Source organism: Myxine glutinosa, chromosome 6, assembly GCF_964187855.1.
Source record: "Myxine glutinosa chromosome 6, kmMyxGlut1.1, whole genome shotgun sequence".
NCBI lineage: Eukaryota > Metazoa > Chordata > Myxini > Myxiniformes > Myxinidae > Myxine > Myxine glutinosa.
In genome coordinates this window covers 6,286,521-6,300,404 of record NC_136266.1, presented here as the reverse complement: position 1 = coordinate 6,300,404, position 13,884 = coordinate 6,286,521, and the positions used below count along the sequence as shown (strand labels likewise).

At 44.6% G+C, this 13,884-nt stretch overlaps 1 protein-coding gene across 2 annotated transcripts in view; it reads left to right on the top strand.

The window, feature by feature from the left end:
* The window catches only part of LOC137429569 (COP9 signalosome complex subunit 7b), a 72,872-nt gene that overhangs the window by 43,390 nt on the left and 15,598 nt on the right, over window positions 1-13,884 (top strand). For both annotated transcript variants that reach the window (XM_068119580.2, XM_068119579.2), the window contains exons 5-6: window positions 1,709-1,911; window positions 2,003-2,108. In XM_068119580.2, the coding sequence (XP_067975681.1) occupies window positions 1,709-1,911; window positions 2,003-2,108 (309 nt within the window). The remainder of the gene's footprint in view (window positions 1-1,708; window positions 1,912-2,002; window positions 2,109-13,884) is intronic.

The window sequence follows — 13,884 nt, the reverse complement described above, 5'->3', positions numbered from 1 at the left end:
TTATCTCTGTGAAAAGTTTGAACAAGATTGGTAAATGCATGTCTGAGAAAAGGTTGAGTACGTGTTGAATATTGGGTTTTTTACAACTAAAATGGCTGCCACTCTACCAGTCGGCCATCCTTGATTGCATCACGAAACAAAATCATGTGCACATGTATACCATCATGTATAAACTTTGTGCCAAGTATGAACAAAATCGTTCCATAAATCTTCGATCTGGTTGCAGATGGATGGACGGACGGACGAGACGAGACCAAATCCACAAGCCCCCATTTTGCACCAAGCCCAACGGGGGCTAATAATTGTTCAGAGTGGGGATTGACAAAGAAGGCTCATTGGAATGTTTAAGAGGTCAGTTCAACTGGGACGGAGAACAAATCATAATTGCTGCCAAAGATCAAGGACACTACACCAATGGATTTAAAAAGATAGTGGGACTAAGTCAGACAGGCAAGTGTAAATTCTGCAAGACAGAAACAAAGTACGAGTCACCTACTCTCGGGATGCAAAAAACTATTATCAGAACAACTTTACACACAACAGCACAACAAAATATGCAAAGTGATTCATTGGCAAATCTGCAAAAATGTAAATATCCCAGTACCAGTAAACTCATAGAAACACGAATCATTGAAAATGAGGACATCATGCTCACGTACGACCTGATTCCATCGAGCGTGAACATGGAAAACAAAGCATTGCGTCCGGGAACAAAAAGGAAAAGACAGCATTGATGATTGAGATATCAGTACCCAGCGATTTTGACCTAAACAATGCAGATATCAAGAAAATGACCAAATACAAGGACCACAAAAATGAGGTCAAGAGATCTTGGAATGTAAAGAGCATCGAAATTGTACCAGTGATAACTGGAGCAACAGGAATGATGAAGAAGAACCTCCCTGAGATTTTAAAAACCATCCCCGGGAATATTACCACAAATGAACTACAACTGGATTCCGGGGTTCGGTGACCATCCTGAAAAGAGACCTTGGAACAAAACTCTGAAAAAGTTGAACAGCTTGGTCCATGAACTGTGATCCCTTCCTGAAGAGGAGGGTGGATACTTTGGGTCCTCGGAGGACTCCGTTCCACTTCCTAAAACTCGCAAAAGGAGATAACAGCCAACACACGAGCACCACTCGCTCACTTTCACCCTCGCACGCTCAAACGACACATGCGTGTATACACACACACACACACACACACACACACACACACACACACACACACACACACACACACACACACACACACCATACACAATGGCCCGATGTTGTTTTTATCATCCACACATCTTTGGACTGTGAATGTTTGTCAAGGTGAAGCCTTGGTTGACCCATTTGAGCATTTCAATTAATTAAATACTCTTTGAATGTGATTTGGACCGTGAATATGTCCATTAATTATGTATTATTGGACCATGACTATTGGAATGTAGTACCTTTTGGACATTTCGACCTTTCTACCACTTAGACCTTTTAGACCGGGTTAATGTTCTTGGATGTGAAATCCTCTACAGACAACTGGTAGGTACTTGGGTTTACAAGTTTGTTTCTTATGAGATTTTTTTTTTTTAATGGTTTGTGGTGTATTCATCCTATGGGAATATCTCTACCATCCCCACATAATCGGTCTACTGCCTTCCAGATCACGACAAGTATCCCTTCCTTTCTCCTTTTACCCACTTCACCTGCTACCATTACAGTGCATCCCTTACTCGTTGCTGCTCTCAGAGTTGCAGTTGTCCTGCCTTCGAGAGCTGGAAGACACGATAATTGCAGCGGTGTATGCGGATGTTGTCCGTGGTCGCCTGGACCAGCGAAGGCAGCGCCTTGAAGTGGAGGCGGCACTTAGCCGAGACCTCCGGCCTGCAGATGTGGCCAACATTGCCAATACACTTCGCCAATGGTGAGTGCTGTTGTGATTTGATTGGTCCAGTCTTCTCAGCCAATGTGGAAATATATTTTAGGATGTATAAAACTTTGTCCCATTGCCCTAGGTGTGATGGCTGTGAAGCGGTTGTGCAGGGAATCGAACAGCAGATCGTCAGGGCCAATGCGTATCGCGATGCACAACTGTCACTGCGCCAACAGACTGAGATTGAGGTACACTTCTCAGGGTGGGAGCTCTAAAAACTATGGTGATGGGGAATTTGTTTGAAGAACCTTAGGACTTTCACAATTTATCTATATATATAAAAGAAAGTTTTTATTTGTTTGTTTGTTTGTTTGTCTGCACGCGCCAATCTCCTGAACGTTGAAAGATAGGAGGAAACCTCTGACACAAAAAATGTCGGGATGGGTCCCGGCAAGGTAATAGGCGAGGTGGCAAGGCCGGTCGAGGCCGCCTCGGCCGGGCTGGGCCCATTTCGCAATTAAAAGCTGAGCTGAATTATAGTAGTCAATCTTCTACGGCCGCGAGTAAAAGCTGAATTATAGTAGTCAATCTTCTACGGCCGCAAGTAAAAGCTGAATTATAGTAGTAAATTTTTTTTTTTTTTTTTTTTTTTTTTTTTATACTGAATCGAGGCTCGTGAAAGAGCTAACATTTATTTCACAAACAAATCAACCAGACAAACAAAATATACAAAAAGAGGGAGCGGAAGACAAGATGGGGAGACAAGGGGAAGCACACAACCACAACATTTGAGAGCAGGGAGAAGTGTGGGAGGGAGAGGGCTTGGGGGCAGGAGGCGTGGGAAGGGGGGGGGGGGGGGGGGGGAGGTGGTAGAAGTATAAAACACAAGGGGACCGAAATTAGCGGGGGTAGAAAAGATCAAGGTTTTGGATGGGGGAGGATAAGAGATGGTGGTGAACAGCTGTTTTAAAGACCTGGAGGGTGGAGTGGGATTGAAGAGAGTGAGGGAGTTTGTTCCAGAGGCGGGAGAAAAGAGGAATGAAGGAGTGAAGGTGAGCAGAAAGTCTTGATTTTGGCAGTTTAACCATAAGAGGGTTGCAGGCAGATCTTGTGCGACCTGTAGGAATATTTGGGGGACAGTGCCCAGAGAGGGCTGGGGGGGCAAGGCCAGAGAGGAGTCGGTAGAAGACGGAAAGACCACCAACCTGCCTGCGGTGAGTGAGTGAAAGGCCCTTGGAGTTAGCTTCATCGCGGGAGATTCCAATGATTCTGAACGCTTTGGTTTCAACAGCGTGAAGACGGGCTAGGTGTGAGGCAGGAGCACCAGACCAGAGGGGAGAGCAGTATTCCATAGAGCTGCGGATGAAAGTCTTGTATGTGGTGAGGAGCTCAGATGTGCCAAGGAAGGACTTCGCACGACGGAGGATGCCCAGTCAAGGGAGACTGGCTTTGGAGGCCAGATTTGAAATGTGGTTTTCCCAGGAAAGATCATGGCAAATAGTGAGACCCAAAAGCTAGAGTGACAGAACTTCTTGGAGAGGATTATTCAGAAAGTGGATGGGAGGGTTTTCCAGTCGGTCTTTTCGGAGAGACATCGTAAGAGTGTGGGATTTATCAGGATTGAAAGACATGTTCCATTTGTTTGCCCAGTCTGTGATTTTGTCCAGGTCTGCAGAGAGTGAGGAGGCTGCAGACTGCCGATCTGAGGGATGAGGAATGGAGCGACAGAGAGTAGAGTCGTCAGCAAAGAGATAGAGAGGATTTTCAAGAGAGTCAGAGAGATCATTGATGAAGACCAGAAAAAGCACAGGGCCCAGAACACTACCTTGGGGAACTCCAGCCTGAACAGGAAGAGGAGATGAGAGAAACCCATTCAGGGCCACACGTTGACTACGACCAGAGAGGAAGTCCGCCAGCCATGCGTGGAGATTTCCATGGATACCAAAGGAGGAGAGTTTGGTGAGCAGAGCAGGGTGCTAGACCGTATCGAAGGCACGTGAAATGTCAAGGGAGACAGCTCTAATTTCCTGTTTGGCGTTGAGGACCTCCATCCATTGTTGAGAAAGCAGAAGCAGCATGTCCTGAGAAGAGTGACCAGGTCTGAAACCAAATTGATGATCAGAGATCAAGCCATTGGAGAAGAGGAAAGATTTCATATCTGAAGCAATGATGGATTCCATGACTTTGCTGATAATTGGGAGAAGGCTGATTGGTCTGTAGTTGCTGGGATCTGTTTTTGCACCTTTTTTGTGCAAAGCGGTGATGTTGGCTGATTTCCAAGCAGATGGCAGATGACCTTGAGCAAAGGAGAGAGTGAAGAGAACAGAAAGAGGGAGTGAAAGAGCGGAAGCACATGATTTTAGGACCCGTGGGCTGATGCCGTCAGGACCAGTTGCAGAATCAGAGTCGAGGGTTGACAGAAACTTTTCCACCTTGTCAGGAGGAAAGGACACAGAGTCCAGGAGCAGCTGGGTACGACTGGGTACGGTGGGTACAGAGAGGGATGGGTTTGGGACACAAGATTTAGAGGCAAACACAGAGTTGAGGCATTCAGCTTTTTCACGTGCGGAGTCAGCCGTTAAGCCGTTTGAGGTGAGGGAGGGGATGGAGGGGGAACAAACACCAGAAACAGATTTGACCAGACGCCACCAGGATTTGGAAGAGGGAGACAGATAAGAGAGTTCGGTCTTGAGAATGGTGAGATATTGTTTCCTGGCTCTCCTGAGGGTGGACACACACTTGTTTCGGGCTTTGTGAAAGGAAATGAGATTTCCTTCCGTTGGATTTGCTTTCCAGGAGACGAAAGCAAGTTGTTTCAGGGCAACAGCCTCACCACAAGAATCCGTGTACCATGGACGGGAGGAGGAAGGGTATGACAACTGAAGACGAGATGGGATAAATCTGTGCATGAGAGAGAGCAATTTACTTTGAAAGAATTCCCAGGATGAGTTGATGTCAGAGGCGGTAGAGATGGGAGACCAGTCCAGATGATTGATGGCTGCTTGAAGACCGTGCCAGTTGGCCTGAGTGAAATGCCAGACTCGTCGACGCTGAGGAGGCTCTCTGAGAATGGTCAGAGAGATGTCCACTTTGACATGATGTCCAAATTCATTCTAAAAGAACCAAAAATGTCAGGACGGGCCCCAGGAAGGTTATAGGCTAGGTGGGTGAGGCAGGTCGAGGCTGCCTCGGCCGGGCTGGGCCAATTTCGCAATTATAAGCTGAGCTGAATTATAGTCGTAAATTCATTCAAAAAGAACCCGGGCAACGCCGGGTGCTTTCGGCTGGTCTATATATTATAAACGCGAGTTGTCTGTGTGTGTGTGTCCGCGTTTTATTCAGAGATGGCTGAACGGATCTTCATCAAACTTTCAGAGGTTCATCAGTGAGTGCCTGGGAGTGTTTTAGGCAAAAAAAAAAAAGAAGCTTAAATGATTTCCTTAATTAAAGCTTTAAAAAGCTTAATTTAAAAAAAAAAAAGATTTCCATTCTGCTACCGATTTCAATTGAGCCAGCAGAGTGGAATTTGGAATTATAGCATCTTGATGGATGTCCATATCTCTGACAGTTGGCATTTGTGTATTTACAATCATCTGCAACTCATCTGCAAATTTACTCGGATCAAGCTTAATCGATGGCATACTGTTTTTTTATTTCTCTGAGCTCAGGAAATGGCCAAGGTCTGTGCACAAGCTCTCTTTGCCCTCGTTGAGCCCCTGGTACTTGTCTCATGGGGAAATTAGTAATTTGGGATGGTAGTTCCGAAATCCCTGTTGATATAGTGTTATGTTTTCCCTTATTTGGTGACACTCTTTGAGAGGCTGGTGGCATTGGGGGAGCCGGCCCACCGCTTCGCAAATGATAGGCTTGGGAACCCTGCTGAGGGGCAGAGTCAACGTGGTATACCTGCTGTCCACTTGTAGCATCTGCTGGGGTAGTACCTGAATCATTCATCTGTCCTATGTCCTCACTTTGCATGGTTGCAGATGGCACCTCATTAGGGGAGCCTGCAGCAGCAGCTCCTTCACCTGGTCCAGATGACACCACCTGTACTTGATCTGCCATAGATACACTAGGTGATGCAACAGGTGGAACAGGTGCATGAGATATCACAACAGGTGCAGGTATGCCAACAGGTGGAACAGGTGCATGAGATATCACAACAGGTGCAGGTATGCCAACAGGTGGAACAGGTACATGAGATATCACAACAGGTGCAGGTATGCCAACAGGTGGAACAGGTGCATGAGATATCACAACAGGTGTATATATGGCAACAGGTGGAACAGGTGCAACGGGTGCACTAGGTGTCATAACAGGTGGAACAGGTGCACTAGGTGTCACAACAGGTGGAACAGGTGCACTAGGTGTCACAACAGGTGTATGTATGTCAAGGGCACCTTGACCACCAGGTACCTCTCCTTGACTCCCTGCTTGTTCATAGGTAGGAGGTCGTCGTCTGCCATACAAAGGTGATTCACTCTCACATCTTAATATCTCATCTAATTAATTTTGAGAATACAGTTGGGATTCAGGGGCTGAAGATGCCATTTTGCTTCCTACTTCGAGAGGCATCAACTTGGTTGAAAACTTTCCCATACTCTTTTGCATACCTTTTACATCACTTCTTAATTCAGAGAACTTAATCTTCTCATCCCTATTTCTACCTTCAACATCCCATTTTTATGGAAACGTTTCCAGCTAACATTCTCTAGTTTTTCCTTTTCCTCCAGTTCCTGCTCTAATCTATTTAATCTATTTCTTTCAAATGTTCCTTCTTGAGGAAAGTTCTTAGCATATCCTTCAGTCCATTTACTCCATTGTCCAACATCCTTAATTGAGTCAGGACCATGATGCTGGTACATATAATGCACACAAGTACCTCTGACAGGAAGGCCTACTTGCCTCTTCCGACAACAATTACCCATGTCTCACACGAAGATGAGTCAATTTCCAGCAACAATGCACTGATCTTATTTCTGCAAAGTATCGCAGTTCAAACCTCCAAGTACAATTGTACAATTATAAGTACAATGCACGCAAACAAATACAACAAATGCAAAACAATTGCACTTACAATTACAAAAATCACAAGTCTTTGATCAATAACACAAATATAAGAACAACCAACTCGTACATTTACAGAGGAAACAAATCACGATCAGCAATCAATCAAAATCGATTTCAATGAGGACCGAAACACAAAGCAATCAAGGCACCAAATCAACACTGATGTACCTAAAATGCAATTTACCATACACACAACACGATTTTATGTCCTAAGCAGTTCCCTGACACCAAGTCCAGCTCGATATCGGCAAACAAGCTTAAAAAACACAACTGTCACCTTACTGTGACAAATAAGCAACCAACTCACTTTACACAACACCAAATAACTGTTTACCACTGCTTAAGTGAGTTAAACAGTTAGAACCACCGCTACTGCATGCGGACACCTGTGTTTAACCGGTCAAAACTTAGATAAAATCTAATTTTGACAAAACACACACAACATCACCACTCCTTCTGCAGTAAGAGTAAGTGACTGTTCAGAAGCACCGCTACAAAAATGCGGACATCCGTGTTTAACCTGTCAAATCTAGTGGCAACAAACCACTTTGACAAAACACTCCTGGGGTATTTCACACGATCAACCGTCTGGTATACCCACCAACCAAATAACCAACCAACTCACACACCAAATCACACACCACACTGCAAATTTATGCAAGAACAGACAGACAGATGATACAAATAGTTAACACAATACACCACCCTGTGACTATAATACTCGGGAATCAAAATCTGTACGTTCGTTAGATACGTTACCAAGAGGAAGAGGAGAGTACAGCTTTGTGCTCAAGTCTTTGTTTTCCAGGTCGTCTTAGAGTTAGCACCCTGTCACGGTCGCCATTTTGATAGGGATATTTTCCTACAGTAGTATGTAATAGATGAACCAAAAATTCAATGTTAGAAGAGAGTCAAATTTTAATTCCCGAGGAGGACAACACTTTCTGTCTACCAATAAATACACAGCAAGAAAACAATAACCCTTATCAAACCAAGGAGAGCACGCTACAATTCATAAAAGCACACAAGGAAGATTTACAACAAATCCTAGATCAAAGTCCTAAGTGAAAATCCTGGTACAGTAGAGATGCACAAAGAAATGTCATACCAAACACCAGCATGCATAGAATACAGTTAACATACAGTATGAACATACAGAATCGACCAGCAAAGTGAAGTATCCTAGCTATTTGGACATCAGTTCTGATTTTTATACAATTTCAAGTGGGAGGAGCAAGTGGAGGGGGAGGAGCGAAGAGAAGGGGAGAGCAGTAGGATTGGTTGGGCAAAGTTTGGGTGGGAGGGAGCAAGGATCGGGGGATACAATGTGATTGGTCGAGTGAAATCTTGAGATGAGAGTACTCCCCGCTGAGAGCAGATCTGCATTTTCAAATTCTTTAATGAGAAGAATGTGTTTGGTCGAGACTCTTCGGCGCCAAGACCCTATCAATCATAACGTTGCGTTAACGTTATTATAACTTTGCAGCAACGTTTTATAATGCCATTGCAGGGACATTAACTTTATGGTTTAATATTTAGAAAATATATAAACAGGCATACAATAACGAAGTCCTTATTTAATCAAAAGGTCACTCAGTAGCTATGACAATCACATCCTTTTCCAATCTGCAATCTCATCTTTTCCTCATAAGTAAGAGGTATGAACCTATATCAGAGAGCCAGAGAGAGCGAGCCTACATGGATTTTTTTTATAGGATTTTATATTTTAGACTAACCTTTATCAAATACTAATAAGCTATCTTGATTCAGTGTTTAATTATCGTTCTTTTGAAAGATTTTACTGAGAACGCTGACAATTCCCAGAGATAGCTACCCGGATGTAGTAAACCTACATGCAATTATATGAATTACAGGTATATTATTTCCGAACCGTTGTTCAGTTTAGTTTTGTTATAAAACTCAATACTGCATGCAATTTTTATAGTTCTATACAATTTTCTCAAAACCTAGTTGTAACATTAAGTTGAGGATGGATTTCGGAACTACCATCCCCCCAGAAGTCACGTAGGCAAAAGTGGGAGGGGACACACCTTACAAATATTTACATCTAATTTATTAAAACAATGGTAGTTTTCCAGACCTCATACTGAGACGATTTGTCATAACGAACACTTGTTTACCAAGCGCCTTGGCAAGCAAGCACCAATAGTAATTAGTTTCCACCAAACAATGGACAGTTCTGAATACTAATTTTACTCAGACATTGCCACGCCAGCTGTCAGCCATACCAAGAAAAAAAACCAATATCTTTACTTATGAAACTCGTGGAACTTCAATGAGACATACTAAATCCAGCATTACATTATTTCAAAAGAACATCCCATATGTAATCGTATTACCCTCGGTCATAAATGATTTTGTCATGACAATATGTGGTCCACCATTGCCTCCACTAATAATTTTTACTTTTCTCGAGCAACTAATTTGGTAAATGATAACTTGCCAACTGGAGGAAATCCCAGATTCTGCATGGAAACCACAAAAAAACTTGCAGACTAGGAAAGCAGGTTGTGGCTCATATAAATTACTTGCTGCATAAATTTACACTTCCACACCCCCCTACCCCCCTCCCCACACTTCCCCCCTCCCCTTCTCCCCCCTCCCCTCCTCCTCGATAGGGTGTAAGAATATGTGCTAGTTAATCGATAGGGTGTAAGGCTAACCGATAAGGCTAACCCCCGTTCTAGCAGGGAACATGGCCTTAAAATGCATGTTGTGTGTTGTTGTGTAATCGATAGGGTGTAAGAATATGTGCTAGTTAATCGATAGGGTGTAAGAATATGTGCTAGTTAATCGATAGGGTGTAAGAATATGTGCGTGTTAATCGATAGGGTGTAGGATCATGTGCTCGTTAATTGATAGGGTTTTTTTTTTTTTTTTTTTGGATACAGGACCGAGGCTCGTGAAAGAGCTAACATTTATCACACAATAAAAATCAAACAGACATACAAAACATAATAAGGGTAGAGGTAGACAAGATGGGGAGAGAAGGGGAAGCACACAAACACAACATTTGAGAGCATGGACATCGGGAGATCTGTGGGAGGGCTTGGGGGGGGAGGAGGGATGGGGGGGAGGGGTGGGAGAAGTATAAAACACAAGGACACTGCAAGGACTTCCAGGAAGGAAGTTGGTATTTCAAAAAAGTGAATCTGGGGTGAAATTAGCGGGGGTAGAAAAGATCACGGTTTTGGATGGGGGAAGATAAGAGATGGTGGTGAACATCCGTTTTAAAGACCTGGAGGGAGGAGTGGGATTTAAGAGAGTGAGGGAGTTTGTTCCAGAGGCGGGAGAAAAGAGGAATGAAGGAGTGAAGGTGAGCAGAGAGTCTTGATTTTGGCAGTTTAACCATAAGAGGGTTGCAGGCAGATCTTGTGCGACCTGCAGGAATATTTGGGGGACAGAGCCCAGAGATTGCTGGGGGAGCAAGGCCGGAGAGGAGTCGGTAGAAGACAAAAAGCCCACCCACCTGCCTGCGGTGAGTAAGTGAAAGGCCCTCGGAGTTGGCTTCATCGCGGGAGATTCCAATGATTCTGAAAGCTTTGGTTTCAACAGCGTGAAGCCAAGCTAGGTGTGAGGCAGGATCACCGGCCCAGAGGGGAGAACAGTATTCCATTGAGCTGCGGATGAAAGCTTTGTATGTGGTGAGGAGCTCAGGTGTGCCAAGGAAGGACTTTGCATGCCGGAGGATGCCCAGTCGGCGACTGGCTTTGAAGGCCAGATTTGAAATGTGGTTTTCCCATGAAAGATCATGGCAGATAGTGAGACCCAAAAGCTTGAGTGACAGAACTTGGAGAGGATTGTTCGGAAAGTGGATGGGAGGGTTGTCCAGTCGGTCTTTTCGGAGAGACAGTAAGAGTGTGAGATTTGTCAGGATTGAAAGACATGTTCCACTTGTTTGACTAGTCTGTGATTTTGTCCAGGTCTGCAGAGAGTGAGGAGGCTGCAGACTGCTGATCTGAGGGATGAGGAATGGAGCGGCAGAGAGTGGAGTCATCAGCAAAGAGATAGAGAGGATTTTCAATATAGTCAGAGAGATTATTGATGAAGACCAGAAAAAGCACAGGGCCTAGAACACTGCCTTGGGGAACTCCAGCCTGAACAGGAAGGAGAGATGAGAGAAACACATTCAGGGCCAGACGTTGACTAGGACGAGAGAGGAAGTCCGCAAGCCATGCGTGGAGATTTCCATGGATACCATAAGAGGAGAGTTTGGTGAGCAGAGCGGGGTGCCAGACCGTATCGAAGGCACGTGATATGTCAAGGGAGACGGCTCTAATTTCCTGTTTGGCATTGAGGACCTCCATCCATTGTTGAGACAGCAGAAGCAGCATGTCCAGAGTAGAGTGACCTGGTCTGAAACCAAATTGATGATCACAGATCAAGCCATTTGAGAAGAGGAAAGATTTGATATCCGAAGCAATGATGGATTCCATGACTTTGCTGATAATTGGGAGAAGGCTGATTGGTCTGTAGTTGCAAGGATCTGTTTTTGCACCTTTGTGCAAAAGCACACAAACACAACATTTGAGAGCTGGGACTTCGGGAGATCTGTGGGACGGCTTGGGGGGGGGGGGGGGGGGGAAGAGGCATGCGAAGGGGGGGAGGCGTGGGAGAAGTATAAAACACAAGGACACTGCAAGGACTTCCAGGAAGGAAGTTGGTATTTCAAAAAAGTGAATACAACAACAACAACAGGCATTTTAAGGCCAGTTTCCCTGCAAGAGCGGGGGTTAGCCTTGCGGTCCTCATGACTATATTCTCCATTTTGCCCTATTTTCTGCATCTCCCCTTGTTAACCCCCTTGCCCGCATTTCTTCTTCGACCATCTTTAGCCAAGTCTTTCTCGGTCTTCCCCGTCCTCTACTTCCTTCTACATTCATTTCCATCACTCTTCTCAACCAGTCACTTTCATCCTTCCTCAACACATGACCGAACCATCTCAACCTGTTTCTCTTCACAGCATCCATCACAGGCTCTGTTCCCATCATCTTTCACAATTCATCATTTGTCTTCCTGTCTCTCAACGATACTCCACAAATCCACCGAACCATTCGCATTTCCAACCTTTCCAGCCTTCGTTGCTGCTCTACGTTCATTACCCATGTCTTGCTCCCATAAATCATAACACTTCTCACACATGCAGCATACAGCTTTCCCTTCAGCTTCAACGACACTCCCCTCCTCGTCAGAACGCCACTCAGTTCCCGAAACTTTTTCCATGCACATCTCTCTCTCGCAGCCGTTGCCGAGTCTGATCCACCTTCTCCATTCAGCATGTCTCCGAGGTAACAAAATGTTTTCACACCTTCCAGCTTCATGCCGTCTCCAAGATCCAACTCAACATTTCCTCCATCTGCAGCTCCCTCTGTGCACACGTTACATTTGAATGTAGCTGCCACACTGGTTAATGACCTTCTCAAACCACTACATTTTTGATGAACCCACTCGGTGCACATTGTACATTGAATGGAATTCACTCCGACACCCTTCCTGCACACAGCACACGGCCACTTCCCAGTTCTTTCCACCTCACCACATGCTTTACCACTTTCCATCACCTTCGTTTTTCTGATATTCACCTTCAGACCTTTTGTCTCCATACATTCCTTCCACTTGTTCATCTTCTCCTTCCGTCCATCCATACTTTCTGCAATCAACACCAGATCATCTGCATACAACAACTCGCAGGGTAAACCCTCCTTTACGTTCCGAGCCAGCACCTCCATCACAGCTACAAATAGTAATGGACTTAGTACCGACCCCTGATGCACTCCCACCTTCACCTCAAACTCACCACTGTTCCCGTCCTTCGTCCTTACAGCTGTGCGCGCTCTTTTGTACATTGCCATCACTACTCTGATCAACCATTCCTCCACTCCGAACTTCCTCAATGCCCATGTCACAACTTCACGTGGAACCCTATCGAATGCTTTCTCCAGATCAACAAACCCAAGAAACAACTTCCTCCTCTTCTCCATGTACTTCTCCTGCAACTGCCTCACAATAAAGAGCCCGTCTGTCGTTCCTCTTCCTGGCATAAATCCAAACTGCATTTCGTCGATCTTCACCTTCTTCCTTATCCTCCTCTCCAACACCCTTTCCAATACCTTCATTCCATGCTCCAATAACTTTATCGCTCGGTATGAGCCACACTCCAGAGGGTCATCCTTCCCCTTGTATAGAGGGACGAGGGTACTCAGCTCCCAATCCACTGGAATGCGGCCTTTAGTGGGGCAGATATGTGAAAAAGATGTTCATTTCCGGCAGAAAGTGTGAAATTTCGCATACAGGGGTATTTTGGGGCGCTGATTTCAAAAATTGGCGGATCCAAGAGATCTAACCAATGGACCGGCCGCCATCTTGAATTCCAATATGGCTGCCAAGACGAAATGTTGAAATTCCCTATCTTGGGTTCTAAATGACCTGTGGCGCTGAAATTTGGTACACAAGGGTATGTTGACATGCTGAGTTCAATAATGCAATAATTTGAAATGTCTGACAAACGATATGGCCGCCATTTTAAATTCCAATATGGCCGCCAAGACAAACATCGATGTTTTCATTGCTTTAATAGCACAGTGTACGGTAATGTCATAATGTTAAATCATTTGAGCATTATTATGATAACTGGAAAATTGTTGCATCTCAAATCTACTGATGGGTTTGTAATTTTGTCGAAGGCAGTAGAAATTTGGGAAATTCAGCGCCCCAAAATACCCCTGTATGTGAAATTTAACACTTTCTGCCGGAACTGAACATTCACATGACATTCCAATAATTTATTTTTTTTATGTTTTTTCTCTTTCAGATCCAATGTCGAAATCAAAGAAAACATCGTCAACAATTCCAATGCCAACAGACTGGAACATTTGCTCTCTTTGCCAGAAACGTTCTGAAAATGAACCACTAAGAGATGCACGTAAGGGCAGC